Below are 16,821 nucleotides of genomic sequence, written 5' to 3' on the forward strand. Positions count from 1 at the left end.
AATAAGTAAATGACACCAGGGAGATAACAGCTGTAATTTGACATGATTGAGAATCGCCGTTACCTTGGCAACGCTCCCAGCCAGGCTAGATCGATGTTTCATTATAACACCATTGGCAGCTCTGAAGGGTTGTGAAAGTCTTCCAAGCCATTAAGAAAAGATTAATTATTAATTGCACCTTCCTGGTCTGGGAAACACAGCCTTTTCAAATGTTAGCTCGACGTTTGTTTCTGCAAGCTCTGAAATTACTATTTGTAGAATGAAATATTGCAAGAGTTATTCTAGTTGTTAGTGACTTCTGTGTTGAACCTCTCTAAAGAATGACTCCGTTAATTTGTTCAACAAATAGAGGCACCCCTCCTCTGCTGCTTCCTGCTTCCTCTGCCAAGTTATTGAAATCCAAAGTGAGTCAGCCCTGCTTCCTGCCTCCCGCTGGACAAGCACGCTGGCTTGGGTCTGCAGGAGGGCTCCAGAGAAAGATCCGGATGCTGTTAGGCTGCAGCGGGGAGATGCAGCAGGCAGGGATGGCTTTCTGCAAGAAGTGACAGGAAGCTGGTGTCAGGGTGAGCAGTCCTATAGACTGAGTTCCACAGAAATGCCAGTGCCTTTTATTGATGGGGCCAAATGTTTCTGTGTTGTAATCGCTATATCACATACAGAGGGTCAAAACATTGGGTGTGAGTTTGTGGTTTGGGGAGAGCAGTTTTCTGTTGTCAGGGCTGGTGTGTGTGTGTGTGTGTGTGTGTGTGTGTGTGTGTGTGTGTACACCTTGGAGACAGCTCCTCCCAGAAGCCCTTGGTGTCTCTTGAGTCCTGCTGGATCTCCTGTCCTGCTCTGTACCCTGCCACATGCACCTGCCCAGACAGAAGTGAGTTGGCCATAAAGCAGAGCATGTGGCAGTGGGTGGCAGGAAGGGAGAGGTTGGGGAGGAGTTACAGATGACCTGGGATGGGTGCTGGGGGGACAGCTCAGCTTCTCTGTTGTACAGGGAGGGGCCATGGGCTGGAATGTCTTCCTTAATTTTTTCAGGATAAGAGCCATAGGTTAGCAAGCCCAAGAGCCAGGGTGCTCACCAACTCTGAGTTTCCTGGGGCACACTCTCTGGCTGTGTGTGGAGGGTGTCACAGGGTGGCAGGACTGGTTATTAGTTCCTTGTCAGGAAGAGAAACAGCCTCTTCAGAGTTCCTTGGCTGGTGAGCTTGTGGCCGGGCATTGGTTGACCTAAGAGGAGGCAACAGACAGATTTAATTTCCTGCAGTTGCAGAAAGGGAAAGTGACTCATGTGGATTTCAGAGTGGAGCTGCGCGGATGCCCCACCCAGCAGACTCCCCGACCTTGCTTTCTCCTCTCCTGTCCCCTTCTCTGCTTCACCACAGCCCTGTTCAACTTATGTTGCTCCTACACTTTGAAGATCTGGGTCCCCCTGAAGCTTGTCCCTGTGAGTGCTGGGAAAGCCCCTGGGCAAATCCAGGCCAGCTCCTCCTCCACGGAGTTACCATCAGACCCCTCCAGAAGGAAGGCTCTGGGGGAGAGGGGACACTGACCAGGACAAGGTGCCAGCTTGGAGCGTTGGACGAGGTCACCAGGCAGCAGGCCCCCTGACTGCGAGGCCCCCCACCCAGACCAGAGTGCAGTCTGCTGTCCTTAAGAAGGCCACACAGCCCATGGAGATATTTGTGCATGTGTCCAACTCTGCTCGGTATCACGACAAAGTCGCTTTGATGGCACTGGCTGTGTAACGCATCGGTCGGCCCCTCTCCTGCTCCCAGCCAGGCTAGTGTGCACCTGCGTGTTGGTGCCAGGGGCTCTGTAGTTCCTTGCATGTCCACCCAGCCCAGGCTCCCTGGAGGTGGCAGGACCTTTAGAAGAGGTTTATTTACTGACCGTCTATAAATACAAGCCCTGCAGGCATCTCCTTGAGAAGGACCTGCTCAAGTTACTGTGGCAGACAGAAGGCTGGTTGGCTGCAGCCAGGCTTCTCGCTGACAATGGAGCTTCACGTTTGTAACCTGGCTCTAAGCCCATGAAGGGCTTGCACACCCGCCGCTCCCCAAGCTCAGACTCAGCCTAGGATAGGAACCCACAAGCCTCCATGCGCCCAGGAGCCAGGGACAGCTTTGCAGTTGACACACAAGGACTGTGGTTTGGTCAGAGGCATGTCAGCTGTTGCATCACCCTTGGGTGAATTGCCAAGGCCTATTTGCAGCATTAAATTAGAACATTTTTTGCAGCATCTGTTTGCATTAAACCCTTCCTCAGTGTTCATAAGTGTGAGCCTGTCAAGGCTTCCTGGAGACCTTGTGATGAACTTCTAGAATCCCAGGCCCTGCCCCACAGAGGGGCATTGCGGAAGACGGAGAGGCAGGTCTCTGTTTCTATGACTGTCTCCCCGTTCGCCTGTGCTATGATGTCACTGTTGGGAGTGCTATTATGAGACAATGGACATACAAAACCTGATGATAAATCTTGGGTCCTTGTCTTAGTCCATTTGTCCAACTGGATGCCGCAGTTCTGGAGTCTGGGAAGTTCATGATCATGGGGCTGGTGGGCTTGGTCTCTGACTGCAAGGTGCTGCCTTCCTGCTGGTGCCCCAGAGGGAATGAGTGCTCCTGGGGCAGGTGTGTGCAACAGAAGCCGTCCCCAGCAGGCCCTCTTTACAACAAGGGAGCCCCTTCTTAGGGCAGAGCCCTTAGGACCTGAGCACCTGCTGAGACTCCACCTCCCAGCACCTGGGCTTGGGGGCACATTCAGACCTCAGCAACCATGCTCTCCCATCGCTAGCTCATATGCAAAACACTCTCGGGGTAGCCACTATTTTAAAGAATATTTAGCTTTGAATCCTACCCCCAGATTTTCTTCCCTTACCTTTCTTGGTTTAAAAAAATTTTAATTGGAAAGGCAGACTTGACTTTGGTTGGAAGGAAACCCCGTGGACAAGTCCTGTTCTTTGGGGTGCTGTGGCTTGGCAGAGTTTGTCCATCCAAAATTTACTGCAGTTGGACTGTCTTGGTGGTGCTGGGTGTAGGCGCCCCTGCCCCAGGGCTGCTGGATCACTTAGAGGGCTCTGTTCCTTTCTTTGGAGATTGGACTTCTTCTGGCAGGACTGGATCAGCGACCCCATGGTGTGTTGTAGTAACACGATGCTGTTCTCACGCTTTGCCACACGTTGTCTTTTGCTCTTCAGCCACTGCCACTCTGGATTCCACAGTGTGAGCCCAGTTCAGCTCCATTTTTCCTAGATCATCCAGTCCCAGGCATTTCATGAAAGCAGCAGTAAACAAACCAAGGCAAAGGAGCCTGTGTGTTACCTGCTGTTTGTGCCAGGCTCCACTCCTGTGTCCAGCCATCCCCCAATGCCACATCTCCTTGGACCAGGCCTCCCTGTGTCCTGTGCTGAGCTGAGCGGATGAGTCAGATATAGGATGAGGCAGCAGGGCTTGCCTACATTCTCCGTCGGGCTGCTCAAGGCTCATTTTTCTAACCCAGAATTCTAGAAGTCTTACTGTTAGGAAGAAAGACCACCACACTCTTTTCAACTATTTCCCTCCACCGGTCATGTTCTGCCATGGGCATAGAGGCTGACCAGCAGCTACAGCTTCAGTCCCCTGCTGTGTCTGACCCTTTCAGCTCTTCTTGCTTTGTATGTCAAGAACGCTTGCTATACTTCTGCTATTGTATCATGTATGTAGTTTCATTTTCTAGAGCTCCATAGACCAAGTAATTTTCTGACTTTTGAGTGTGTGCATTTTTTAGTAATTATTATTTTAAAGATGTGCTTATTTCTTGCTTGAAAGTCAGGATCAGAGAGAGAGGGACAGAGACAGATCTTCCATCCACTGGTTCATTCCTAAATGGTCACTTTGACCAGGGCTGGGCCAGTCTGGAGCCATGAAGCAGGAGCTTCTTTTGGGTCTCCCACCTGGGTGTAGGGACACAGGATGTGAGCCAGCCTTTGCTGTTTCCCCAGGTGGTTAGCAGGGAGCTGGATCAGAAGTGGAGCAGGTGGGATGTGAATCGGTGCCCATATAGGATCCTGGCACCACAAGCAGAACATTTATCTGCTACATCAGCATGCCAGCTTTCAGTAATTATTTTAAAGCTCAGATTCTTTATTATTTAGTTTCTTAGATCATGGAATTATCCATGAACATTGGCAGGAAATTTTGGAAAATTTATCTTTTTAATTTTACAAAAGCTTGAGGGTCCTCACATGTAGAAAGCAAACAAAAAAACTCCTTCAAAATATAAGCCCCTCCACTCTTAAAAGTTACCTAAGAGTCAGTCAGAAGGAAAACTCATCCAACTTACTTAATCGTTGAATGGAGGCTGTGTGCAAAGGAAGTCTAATTGTCAGGAATTGTTAAGAGATTAAGAATAACGATCATAACACTTTTATTGATAGCAAATGTAAATATTTAGTAACACAAAATTCTAGCATATTCCTATACCCAAACCCAGGGGGAGGAACGGAGATGGAGAGAGGGCAGCGTGGAGGTGGTGAAGCGGCAAGTTGTTGGGAGAGACGTTGAATGCAGAAACAGCTGCGCTGTCGTTACGTCAGTGAGCTGTGGCGCGTGCGCACCAGACATCCAGCTACTCTCTTCCCTCGTCACCTGTTTGAGCTGCTGGGAGGAATGTTCACCATCTCCTTACCCAATGCTCGAGTCTGCTTCTAGCTTTGTTGTTGGAAATGAGTGCCGTCTTGGCCTATGGCATGAGCTCACTCGCTCTAGTGCAGCGGGAGACACTGACCTGTCCCACCCCCGGGTTTGAGCCTTGCTGCAGCCCAGGACCTCCAGCAGGGCCTGGCAGCGCAGCAAGGGGCCAATGAGTGACTGCACTTGCTGGGATCCTGCGGGCCGTCTGCGCACTGTTAACTACCACACAGTTCCCTTTGTGCTTGCGTTACGCCCCCTTTCAATGCCATTTTGGCGAGCAGTGCACCTGCCGTGTATCAGATGCTGGCCGTGTGCGACTGTAAGAAGCAAGAGATATTCTCCAGGCCCTAGTGTGGCTCTTTTGAATTTGAGGTGGAAATCCCATGCCGTGCAGTGCACAACCTCCAAGGAGAGGATCGACTCCAAAGGGCAATGTGGGTTATTCCCAACTCTGTGCCTCCACACCTCCGCCTCACTCATTTCCTCACCTTGACAGAGACCTCTATACAGTAGCAGCCACACTCCTTCTGCCCCGCACCCCGCCCTTCCCCTCCTGCTCCCTGGAGCTCCCCGTCTTCCCTGTGCCTGTGCATTGCTGTTTCTTTGCAAGCTGTGGCATGGAAGTGGCGCACCCTAACCCTCCCATGCCAAGTGCGGGGCAAAAGCCTCCCTCCATGGCCCTCTGCAGAGCGGGCATCCTCATGCGTTGGTGCTGTTCCCAGGATAGCCGGCTCTGATGTCATCCCCCTGCCACACATCTATGGTGCCCGGATCAAAGGCGTGGAAGTGTTCTGCCCCCTGGACCCCCCACCTCCATATGAAGCTGTGATGAGGCAGATGGACCGAGAGCAGGTACAGACCACTCTCACCCAAGCACCCTGAGGACCTGTTGCTGGTGAGTTGGCTGTCAGCACGGTAACCTGCTGTCCCTTCCACACAGGGATCTGCCTTCCAGATTCCAGACTCAGCCGGGAGTGTGGCAAGCCCGCTGGAGGTGGTCTCTGCCCAAGTGACTCAAGGTAATTGGCACTTCATAATTCCATAGACTTCAACATCGGAAGTTTGGTATTCTGCTGGAGGTCAGCACTTTGTGGAGGGGGCTGGCACTGTGGCACAGCAGGTGTAGCTGCTGCCTGTGCCAGGGGCATCCCATTGGCTGCCGGTTGGAGGCATGGCTGCTCCACTTCAGGTCCAGCCTCTTGCACCTGGGAAATCAGTAAAGGATGGCTCAAGTGTTTGGGCCTCTGCACCCATGTGGGAGACTAGGGTTGGGCTCCTGGCTCCTGGCTCTGCTCTGATTGTGGCATGTGGGGAGTCAGTGGAAGGTCTCTCTCTCATCTCCTCTCTCTCTTTTTCTCATCTTCTCTCCCTCCCTTCCTTTGCCCTACTCTCTCTCCTCTCTTCTTCCCTCATCTCCCTCTCTCTATCTCTGTATTTCAAACAAACCTTTTAAAAATTCTTGGAACAGATGTCTCAAGCTATATCCTTTCTAGGTACAAGATTCCTACCAGCATGTCAGACTTGTAGGTGAACCCAGGAGGAAAGATGTAACCAGCTAGTCTCCACGACACATGAAATGGAGTTTCCTTTGGCATTCTCGGATTTTCTATCTATGACTTTAGACTGAGTTCTTTCGAGTGGGAGGGTTTCATGTGTCGCAGGGTGGTTTTCTGTGAGATTAAATCATATCATCTATAACCTTGGGCCAGGCATGCTGCCTTCACATGAATTCTCATTTTAGTCTTTGGTTAACTGCTACAGTCAGTTTCCATTTATCCTTGTAATGTAAAGCAACATTGTTAGCACATTCTCTCACTGGCAGCTGTATCTAACTCAGAGACTCGAGTCCTGGACCAAATTACAAGTGGTAATAAATAACAGAGCGACGTGCAGCTGCTGTAGATGGGTCATTTTTCAACAGTGCCATGTGAACGGGTTTTCCTGTTCTGTTCACCTTCCACCTTGCAGAGATGTGCAGTTGGGGTCAGTTGGCCCAAGTTGGTGATTTTTCCATTTAAGAAAGTTATTGATGGGCTATCTCTGCATAGCTGACATTCCAATAACATAAATAAATCTTTAAAAATCATTTATTCACTTTCAAGAGCAGAGTGACAGGGAGAGAGCGAGAGAAAGAGCTACATGTATGAAGTCATCTTCCATTCAGCTGTCTACCTGCACAGCTGGGGTCAGAAGGCAGGAGCCAGGAACCCCCTCTGCTCTCCACTACTCCAGCAAGGGCCCATCGTCACTGTCTTGAGCACATTGACAGGGAGCTGGAAGCAGAGGCAGGTCTGTGCCAGGCACGATGACACCAGGAGCTCCATGGCATTTCCCTCAAGGGCGCAGGGACCAAAGCCCTTGGCCACGATCTGCTGCTTTCCAGGCACATTAACGGGGAGCTGGACGGGAAGTGGAGCAGCCGGCAGCCCGTGTTTCATGTTGCAGGTGGAGGACTTCAGGAAGAGTTTTAAAGGGACATGTTGGGATGGTTCTTTGTTTTGCTTGGTTTGTGGAGGCAGATTTTCCCAGAGCGCTGGGAAGCAGCTCCCTGGGCCGGGCCTAAGTAAGTGACAGTGACTGCATTGCCTTGGTCCGGGCGCACAGGTGTCTCCTGCACAGCATTCTGAAGGCTGCAGGAGAATCATTTTTGTTTTCCATTTCTCTCTCTCTCTCTCTCTCTCTCTGTCTCTCCCCCACTCCCCCCTCCCCGTCTTATCAGGGGAGGGCATTCCTAACATACCTGGAGAAGAAGGCATGTCCTTATCCACTCCCAGTTCGAACCTGGGGCCTCCCCTGCGCAATGGGAGAGCGGCCCCACTCCTGCGGACAAGATCAAAGAGTGACCCTGCACTCCGTCACTGCGAGGAGAGAGGTGAGCTAACCCTAGCCCTCGGAAGGGGACCCCAGCCCTCGGAAGGGGACCCCAGCCCTCAGAAGGGGACCCCAGCCCTCGGAAGGGGACCCCAGTCCTTGGAAGGGGACCCCAGTCCTTGGAAGGGGACCCCAGCCCTCGGAAGGGCACACTGCCTGTTTGTTCCAAGGGGCCAGGGTGGAGCAGGTGGCTCTGGGCGGCGTGAGGTCTTGGCTTACCTGGTTTCCAGAGGGAGGTTCAGAGATCCCTGCTATACACATGTAAGCGACATGTGTCAGCCACATCTTCTAAGGCTGACCGGATTTGCTTCTTAAAGTCATTATCGCTCACAAGTTGGGAGTGCTCATGACACTATACTTGACACCCAAGGAAAAAAACCCGGACCCCTAGTCCTGGTTCGGCAGGTATAATTCCTGGGTAAATATGCCTTCTGAAGGAAAGAGCCAGAGAAGTGACCTTGTCTGACCTGGCCGTTATGATTGTATGCTATCTTGTCATCCGTGTGTGATTAGCTTGATTTATTGGCATTCACTCTTGTTTTCAGAACTTTGGATCAAGTGACAAATATATGCTGTCCCCCTCTCGGTTTTCAATGAGTTTACACATGGGCATTATTTAACTGTAATATTTTTTTTTAAAGATTTATTTTATTTTTATTGGAAAGGCAGATATACAGAGAGGAGAGACAGAGAGGAAGATCTTCTGTCCGATGATTCACTCCCCAAGTGAGTCCAATGGCCGATGCTATGCCGATCTGAAGCCAGGAGCCTCTTCCGGGTCTCCCACGCGGGTGCAGGGTCCCAAAGCTTTGGGCCGTCCTCGACTGCTTTCCCGGGCCACAGGCAGGGAGCTGGATGGGAAGCAGGGCTGCTGGAATTAGAACCGGTGCCCATATGGGATCCCGGGCGTGCAAGGTGAGGACCTTAACCACTGCACCACCGCGCTAGGCCCAACTGTAATATTTAAAAGTAACAATGAAGGGTTTTTTTTTTCCTGAATATAAACCTAAGAAAAAAGTTTATTGAAAGGTGAAAATGGAAGCTCTCCCAGCCTTTGCTTCACTGCCCAAATGTCTGCAATGGTTGGGGCTGAGCCATGCCAAGCCCAGAGCCTGGGACTCCTGCTGGGTCTCCCACATGCACGGCAGGAGACCAGCCACCAGGGCCATCCCCCTGCTTTCCTAGACCTGGTAGCAGGAAATTGGGTCAAAAGTGGAGCAGCCAGGATTCGAACCAGCACACATACGAGATGCTGGCATCGCAGCAGCACAGTGCCCACCCCGGGTTTCTTTTGAGTTTCTGAGGACTCCTCTTACATGGATACCTGAACATCTCCAGTTCGTTGTAGAAAAGTGTGAAAAACACCAAGGAGATCAGAGGGGGCAGACAGGGGTCGCACAGCCCCGCCAGCGCAGGCTTCTGTCTGTGAGCTGTCCCAGTTGGCTCCTGCGCTCCAGGCCAGTTAAATGGGGAGCGTCCTCTCCCGCTCACTGTCCCTCGGCCGCCCCACAGCCCTTGCAGTCCGCCTGCTGAGCTCCTGAAAGCGTGTTCTGTGCACGGCTCTGGCCTGACCATGCGGGAGCCCCCGAGGATGCGCTCACCGTGTCTCCACAGCCGCCACTCCGAGGGCGGGAGCCCCTGCCTGGGACCAAGTGCACCTCTGACTCCCAGTATCCACCTTTGCGAGGGGGTCTCCTGCCCCTGCCTGTCCAAGAAGGACTCAGCAGGAACGCTGTGGTTGGCACAGCTTAGGCAGAACTTTCTAGAACCATCTTACAGGGGCAAGGAAGTCGTGGAGCACTCCGGTGTGGAGGTTGCCAGGTTGCCTTCTGGGAAGCGAGTCCTCATGCGGGAGTGTGTTTAGCTAGTGTTTCTGGAAGTCTCTCGCACGGTGTGACAGACAGCTTTGGAGGATGGCCTGCTGCTGAGTCCACAGCTCCTCCTACCTGCCTTTCTCCAGAGGAAGAGGCGCACACCCCCTCTTCCACCTGCTCTCCTGCCCTGCACCCCGTTTCCCTTGCATATCCAAAGTCCTGCTTATCAGGTCTTCACAGACTCCTGTCACCCAGTTTAGTGTACACCGAAGGCTGCTGGCTGGCTTCAGCACAACGTGGAAAGAGGACTTGAGTTTCATTTCACCTGCTTCCCAGTGTGGTAGCATTTTGCTCACCTTTCGCCACTGCTGACGTAGGGGGCTGTGGACGCTAGAGCCTCTGGATGGCCCAGGCCTCCGGTTGACTTCTGGAATGATGCGTAGATTTTCTGCACTAGCCATAGAGCTGCCTCCTAGCCATGGTGTGAGCATCGGCCATGGAGGTCAGTACGATGTCCTTGTGGGCGTTGGGGACACAGGTACCAAGTGGACGGAGCGTTTTGTTCATCGCAAAGCCTTGCGTGTCGTCAGCCCCTCCCTCTCCTGGCGTGCCCTCCCGCCCTCTCCCCCCCTGAAGCGTACACTCATCTGGCAGCCACCTGTGCTTTTCTGTTTGGGCCATTCATTCTCCCCTGGAGCTCAGTGTGTTATGGTTTGCATTTGGAATTCTCAGCCACTGTCTTGGTGACACAGACGTTTCTGGAAGTGCGCCTCGGGGAATGAGCTTACGTCATCACTGTGGTTTTCTTTTCCTTGGCGAGAAGAGAAGCGAGGTGTGCATGCCTGCCAGTGCTTGCCCATGCTTTCCCACCCTCATTCCACGGGCTGTGCTGTGTCACATGCAGAGGCGGGTCCCCTGGGGCCCGGGCCACTGGGCCACGGAGTGTGTGTTTGCCCACAGCAGCCCCGGTGCTCAGCTGCGAAGCTGCAACGCAGACGGAGAGGAGACCAGATCATGGCACGGTGGCTCTGAGGAGAGGCTTGCGGCCGAGGGCTCCGCACTGCAGGCCGCGCTCGCTGGTGGATTACAGATCCTACATGGACACCAAGCTGCTGGTGGCGAGGTTCCTGGAGCAGTCCCCCTGCCGCATGACCCCAGACATCCATGAACTTGTGGAAAACATCAAGTCCGTGCTGAAGTCCGATGAGGAGCACATGGAGGAAGCTGTCACCAGTGCCAGCTTCCTGGAACAGGTAGTTTCTCAGCACTTCAGGCTGGGCGTGCGTCAGGTACCTCATCCCCATCGCAGCACAGCCGTCCCAGGCGGAGAGGCTGGTCAGGGCCGCGGTCTCCAGGGAGACAGGGTTAGGAGGTAGGAGGAAGAGAGCAGTCAGGTGAGCAACCCGTTTAGAGCTGGAAACTCTTCCCCGGTGTGCCTAGCCCAGCTTTTTCTGGGTGTTCAAAACACGCCTGGCAGAAGCACAGGATGTGGAACCCTGTGGAGGGCATGCTTGTTTTCCTAAGTGAAGGCTTTCCTGCCTCTGGCGTGTTCTCCCAGCCCTTTAAAAATGACAGCGTGGAGAGGGAGTTGTCTGCATTCCCAGCCAGTGTTTGGCAAGATAATGAGCTGGTAGCACTTAAAGCAATCAGCCTCCCCACGGATTGATGAGCACAAGGCGCCCCAAAACCGAAAGGCAGCAAGGAAAGGGGCAGGCGAGTCCTGCAGCTGATCGAGTGGGTCCCGGGGTTCATATCAGGCGAGCTGGGAGTCCGCGGGCGCAGGAGTCCTGCAGGGCTGCGTGAACACACTTTCCCTCTGCCGGGGAGAGCCTTGCCCTCTGTCCCGCCACTCTGAAAGCTGTGACCCGTGAGGATTTCCTCCATGGCTGTGGGGGAACGGCTGCGTGCTGTAGGTAGCACACCCTCTTTTGGGAGGCTTAACTTTCTAATAGATTCAGAAGCTTCTAATAGTGCTCACCGGAATGACTGGTCCATGGCGTCACGTAGTGAGCAGGCACCTGTGTCCTGAGGCGCTCACGGTGACAGGGGTGGCAGACACAGTATTAGCGCGTCCCTCCTCCCTGTCCAGTCGCAGCTTTGGGGGAGTCTCCCGTGTTGTTCCCCAGCTTAGACTGAGTAGCGTCATCATGTTTTTAAGCATGTGACCCACTGTAAAACAGATCTAAGAGTGGAAGTTTTCTGAAAGAATTTTCACAAATAAATTAGGTTTTTACATTGTTCCTTGCAGAGCTACTGTGTGGTCCAATAGGTGTCTAGTCCCATGAGACTATCAGAGCTGGGGGCATCTGGGAATCCGTGTTTCGGACAAGTTCCCAGCACCCCTTCCCCCTGCACCAACTCATGATCAGACCCAGTGAGAGTCGGCAACCTAGAGCTCTGGGGAGCTGGAAGAAAGAGCAGGGCCCACAGGCCGGGAAGCACCATTGACCCATCTGTTAGGTGTGGCAGGCTGCAGTGGCAGGATTCTTAGGCACTTGAGAAAAAAGCCAGTATGCCAGGAGTATCTGGACTATCCAGTGAGTTACCCTTTGGGAAAAACGTCCTTCTTTCCCAAGGCAGTGATGTTTTCAAACTTGTGCGGATCCTGGGCCAGGCTCACCGGCCTCGCCTGGTGATGCATGTGTGTGGATCCTGGGGCAGGATCACGCCTCCTGGCCTCTCCTGGTGGTGATGCGTGTGTGTGCATCCTGGGCCAGGCTCACCGGCCTCGCCTGGTGATGCATGTGTGTGGATCCTGGGGCAGGATCATGCCTCCTGGCCTCTCCTGGTGGTGATGCGTGTGTGCGCATCCTGGGCCAGGCTCACCGGCCTGGCCCGGTGGCATTCTTACCTTCTCCCTACGCTCTCCCACAGATCATGGCCCCAGTGCAGCCCAGCACTCACCAGGCCCAGGTGTTGCCCTTGCGGAGACAGCCCGGCCTGCTGCACCTGCAGAGCTGCGGCGACCTGAGCACCTTCGCCCCTGTTGGGAGGTCACGGGCTGAGCGGAGGCCCCAGCGAGCTGAGGCAGAGCGGCCACACAGCCTCATCGGTGTCATCCGGGAGACGGTCCTGTGAGCCGTGGGACACGGACAGCTCCTCCGAGGGGAAGGAGCTTTCTGGCTGGGAGTTGGGGTCCGCTCTGGGACCTGCCCCAATGGAGGGGTGTTTGGGAGAACATTTGTTCCCCCCAACCTTTGCTCCCATTCTGGCTGCCGAGGGCATTCCGGGGTGGATGAACAGGTCATTGCAGGGCCGAGGGGCTAGGGAGGCACGGGGCTGCAGCCTGTGAAGGTGGCAACTCGCCCGTGGTGCTGCAAGGCCTCGCAGTCCTGCTGAGGGGCCGTAAACTGGGCTGCCTCACCACTCCTGCTGGTCCTTGTTGCCAAGTTCTTCCCCTCATTAGAAGGGCAGAGTGGCTCGGGGCTATTTATAGCAGCCTGTGGCCTCTCAGAGAGGAGTGTAGAGGGGCCGGGGACACAGGGATTAACCCCGATGTGTCTGTAACCCCACCCAGGCCTGGGTCCCTCTCCAATCCCGCTCTCCTTAGACGGGCAGGAAACTTGGCAAGTGGTGACGTTTCCTGAAAGACATTAAGGGAGCAAATTATTTGTGATTCCACTTCTTTGTGCTTGCAATATTAGAGACAGCGAAGGCGGAACTGAGAATAAAATGTTGGCTTTGGATCTCTGGGCTCTGTGTGCAGTGTGTCCACGTGCAAGGGGCCAGGCCTTTCCTGCAGCTGCGGGAACTGTGATGGTCCCTCCCCTGGGTGGTTCGTGGAGCCGTGGATAGCCCGTGTCCTTCACGCCTTCGCACTCTGCTTGGGGAGCCACCCTGTAGCAGGCTGGCAACGATGTGCCTGCTGGCGCTTGCATCCGAAGGCACCGTGGCTGGGGAGGCCTTCTAGGTGACGACGTTTGTGCTAGAACTTGGCCGGAGCGCCCCTGGCTGCTGGAGTCGCTCTGCTCTGGTTGCAGCTGCGGCTCCCGCTGGTCCTTCTTCTGCTCCACTGAGTTGGGCTGATGGGCACAAATTAACCACAAGCTGCACCTTCCAAGGCCTCTGAAGCCTACCTGTCCCGGAAGCCAACCTCTGGAGAGGGAAGCTGGCTGGCTTCAGCTTGCACAACCTGCACGTCAGAAGCCACGGGCTATGGGCTAGCCCTGTCCTAACAGAGCTTGGGGACAAAGCCACAGTCACATCAAACTGTGGCAGCATTTCCCAGAGCCTTTCTAGAGCTGCCTACTCAGTTCAAGCTGCTTCTCAGTCAGCTGAATCCCCTTGGGGCTGGCCTTGCGAGGTGGCAGGTAAAACTGCCTGTACAGTGGCATCCCCGGTTCTAGACCGCTCCCTGCTGATGTGCCTGGAGAAGCAGCAGACGGTGGTCCAAGTGCTTCGGCCCCCACACCCACGAGGGAGGGCTAGAAGGAGCTCCTGGCTCCTGGATTCCATCTGGCCCAGTCCTGGGCCCTGCAACCTAAAATGGTCATTTACCACTGTGTAACAAGCTGTCCCCAACAGCAAAAATGCATCATGTCACAGGCTCCATTGTCACAGGTTCTGATGTCATAGGATCTGATGTCACAGGCTTCAATGTCATAGGCTCTGATGTCACAGGTTCTGACGTCAGAGACTCTGATGTCATAGGACTTGATGTCACAGGCTCTCAGAAGGACACCAGAGGCCTTAGCTGCAGCTCCCTAGACCTCTCAATACCCAACCGTAGTTACAGGCTCCACTGCCAAGGTCATGCCCAGGGTTGTGGACAGGCCTTGGGTCTTTACATCCATCCCTCCTTGGAGGCGTCTCGGGGGCTGCAGCTCAGGTGTCCACCTGCGTGCCCTCCTCACCTACAAAGGGAGGTCAGACACAGAACCCCTCTTCCCAAATAGACACTTCACCCTTTTATGCCCTGAACTAGGAGGGTCAAACCAGCCTTTCTCCTCGTTAGGGAGCAGGCTGATTCCTGTCACAGCTCAGTTCTGTGTCCCTTGAAGGCAGAGGTGGCAACAGAACGCTTCGAGAAGGATCTGAACAAACAGGCCTTGTAAGTAGACCCACCCCATCCCACCCTCTGCACGCCCTCCGTGGGCTCACAGCTCTCCACAGGCACCCACTTCCGAGGCCTCCCAGTGTCTTTATTCCTGAAGGCTCCTGGGACACACGACACTCACACTAGTGGCCCAGCAGAATACACACTCGTCCTGGCTCAACTTGCTTTTCTTGTAGGTGAGCCTGGTGATAGGTGAAGACAGGAGTGTTGTCTTCCCTACAGCAGAATCTGGCGTAACTCACTCAAGGACAAACCCCACCTTGTGTGCAGCCCGAGGTACTGAGGATGGGGCGGCCAGCCAGGCACCCAGGGAGCTCACATCGGAGTGGGGGAGCCAGGTAGAGGATGAAAGGACAGCTGCCGCCAGCTCAATGTCAGGGCTGGGCAAGGGACCGGAAGTGCTGGGCTGCTGGAGAAGGGCTGGCTGTGTAGGCCACTATGAGCTGAGGTGCCCTGAGGTAGCCCACCTGCCCAGGGCACCTCCTTCGTGAGACTGAGCCAAGTAAATGCAGGCAGAGTGGTAGGCGCGAGGCCACAGCTCAGGTCTGTGTGCCAGGAGTGTAGTGGCTGGCACAAGTGGAGGGACCCACAGATGGGATGGAGAGAGGAGGGGTGGCCAGAGCACACAGGGTCACTCCGAATGCCTGGATCGTCTGGGCAGCAGGAGCTCGGGGTGGGGCGTGGTGGGGTTGAAGCTGGTGGAAGATGCTGGCTTGGTTCTTGGCGAGTTCTCTCCAGCTGCTGAGTGGGAGTGGGGTGGGCAAAAGGAGAGGACATAGGAGACCAGATAGGCTGTGGTGACCACTCTGGTGACCATGGGGTGGCCTGTTCTGAAGTCAGCGGGTGGTCCCTGCCTGCCTGTCACTAGCGCTGTGGCCAGGAGGTGGCGCCATTGGCCTTAGGCCAACTTGGCCACTGGTTGCCAGGCACCTTGCAGGCCCAAGCGTAAGGGAGGGAGCAAACCAGGGCTAGCGTTTACAGTTGTACTGCCTTTAGCATATTAACCAGTCTTGTTTCCTACCTGGCAACTTCCTTCTGTCCCCCACACACTTCAGTTCTTAAAATGCCCCTTGGCTTTCTCACTTGTTTTGTCATACAAAAACCTGTGAAATGCTCTTTCTGTATTTGCATGAGAGCCACAGTTCCCCCTTTGAAAACACCATGCAGGCACATTCCAGCAGCTTCTATCCAGATCTGGGGACTGCCTGTATCAGGTGCAGGTGCACGAGTTAGTGCGCCGTGTTCTGCGAGCTCACCTGGATGCCAGGAGTTCTGGTGAGCTGACGGGGCTGAGGGCAGGGGACAGGAGGTGCTTCCATGTGCACCATGAGGGTGGAATGGACCCTGAGGGTGGTGTGGACCCCTGAGGGTGGGTGTGGACATGGCTCAGCCTGGTGCCAGGAAAATGAAGCAGTGCCCAGGAGCGCCCCTGCGCAGCTCCATCCGTGGAGCCCTACCCTTTCGCAATCCTGGGCTCCCGCGCACAGGTGCTCCCTCACAGACCAAGCTGGGCTCCCGCGCACAGGTGTTCCCTCACAGACTGAGCTGGGAGCGTTTCCCTTTAGGCGAAAGCGCAAGGAACAAGCAGGAACAAGAAACAAACAAGTTCCTGCGCGGGGATTGCTGGGTGCATTTCCACCTCAAGTTCTGCAAGCTCAGCCGAGATCCAAGCCCCAGGGGAGAAAGCGTGGGCTTGTCAGGGATAGGGACGGCCTCGCAACCCAGAGGGGACCCCCGCATCACCCCAAGGCTGGCTGAGAGGGGCCCGCTCAAAGGATGGACTCAGTCAAGCCGTCTCTGGGACCTTCCGGGCCCTAGAGGAGGCTGCCGTCGGGGGACGGGACAGGCTCAGAAAAGGAGCTCCTTTCCCCTGTCCGTCCTGTGGGGTGAGGAAGAAGACGCTATTTTCGCCACGAGAATTACCTGTGCAGGCCGGGGGCCCCAGCGTTCCTCCCACCTGCCTGCCACTCAGCTGGGCCCTGGCTGCGGGACCTGCCTGGTGGTATTGTGCTCGCTGGAGAGACGGGGGACCTGGCCGGCTCCGAGAGGCGCAGGTGAGAGCCATGGGGGCTTCTGTTCTACTGTGTAGGAGACGCTGCTACCGCGCAGCTCCAGTTGAGGAAGCTGCGGGTTTCTGGGCACTCCTGGGGGCTGGGGAGGTGGCCACCAGGGAAAGACCCAGAATGGACAAGCTGCAGAGAACACGGGGCTCCGGCGGGGCTGTGCAGGCCTTGCAGTCGGGAGCTGCAGCCTCAGTCCAGGAGCCTCCTGTTCTGCATTTTCCTCCTCTGTGAAATGGGGATGAAGGCTCCACGGAGGCGGTGTGGAGACCCTGGGCTCCCCTGAGTCAAACACACCACAGGTGGAGGCCTTTCTCCATGGCCATCAGCTGAAGGCGCTCTGCTCCTCGCTGGGCTCAGCT

The 16,821-nt window shown here is 54.9% G+C and overlaps 1 protein-coding gene across 1 annotated transcript in view; it reads left to right on the forward strand.

Annotated features, from left to right (window-relative positions):
• FAM189A2 (family with sequence similarity 189 member A2) overlaps window positions 1-13,027 on the forward strand; it is a 46,278-nt gene extending 33,251 nt beyond the window's left edge. Inside the window, exons 7-11 of the mRNA XM_040979205.1 lie at window positions 5,381-5,510; window positions 5,599-5,677; window positions 7,378-7,530; window positions 10,304-10,596; window positions 12,218-13,027. Of these exons, the coding sequence (XP_040835139.1) occupies window positions 5,381-5,510; window positions 5,599-5,677; window positions 7,378-7,530; window positions 10,304-10,596; window positions 12,218-12,421 (859 nt within the window). The 3' untranslated portion in view covers window positions 12,422-13,027. The remainder of the gene's footprint in view (window positions 1-5,380; window positions 5,511-5,598; window positions 5,678-7,377; window positions 7,531-10,303; window positions 10,597-12,217) is intronic.
• The last annotated feature ends 3,794 nt before the right edge of the window (window positions 13,028-16,821 follow it).

The sequence above is a fragment of the Ochotona curzoniae genome, unplaced genomic scaffold (assembly GCF_017591425.1).
Source record: "Ochotona curzoniae isolate NIBS_2020 unplaced genomic scaffold, NIBS_Ocur_1.0 contig_3050, whole genome shotgun sequence".
In the NCBI taxonomy this organism is placed as follows: domain Eukaryota; kingdom Metazoa; phylum Chordata; class Mammalia; order Lagomorpha; family Ochotonidae; genus Ochotona; species Ochotona curzoniae.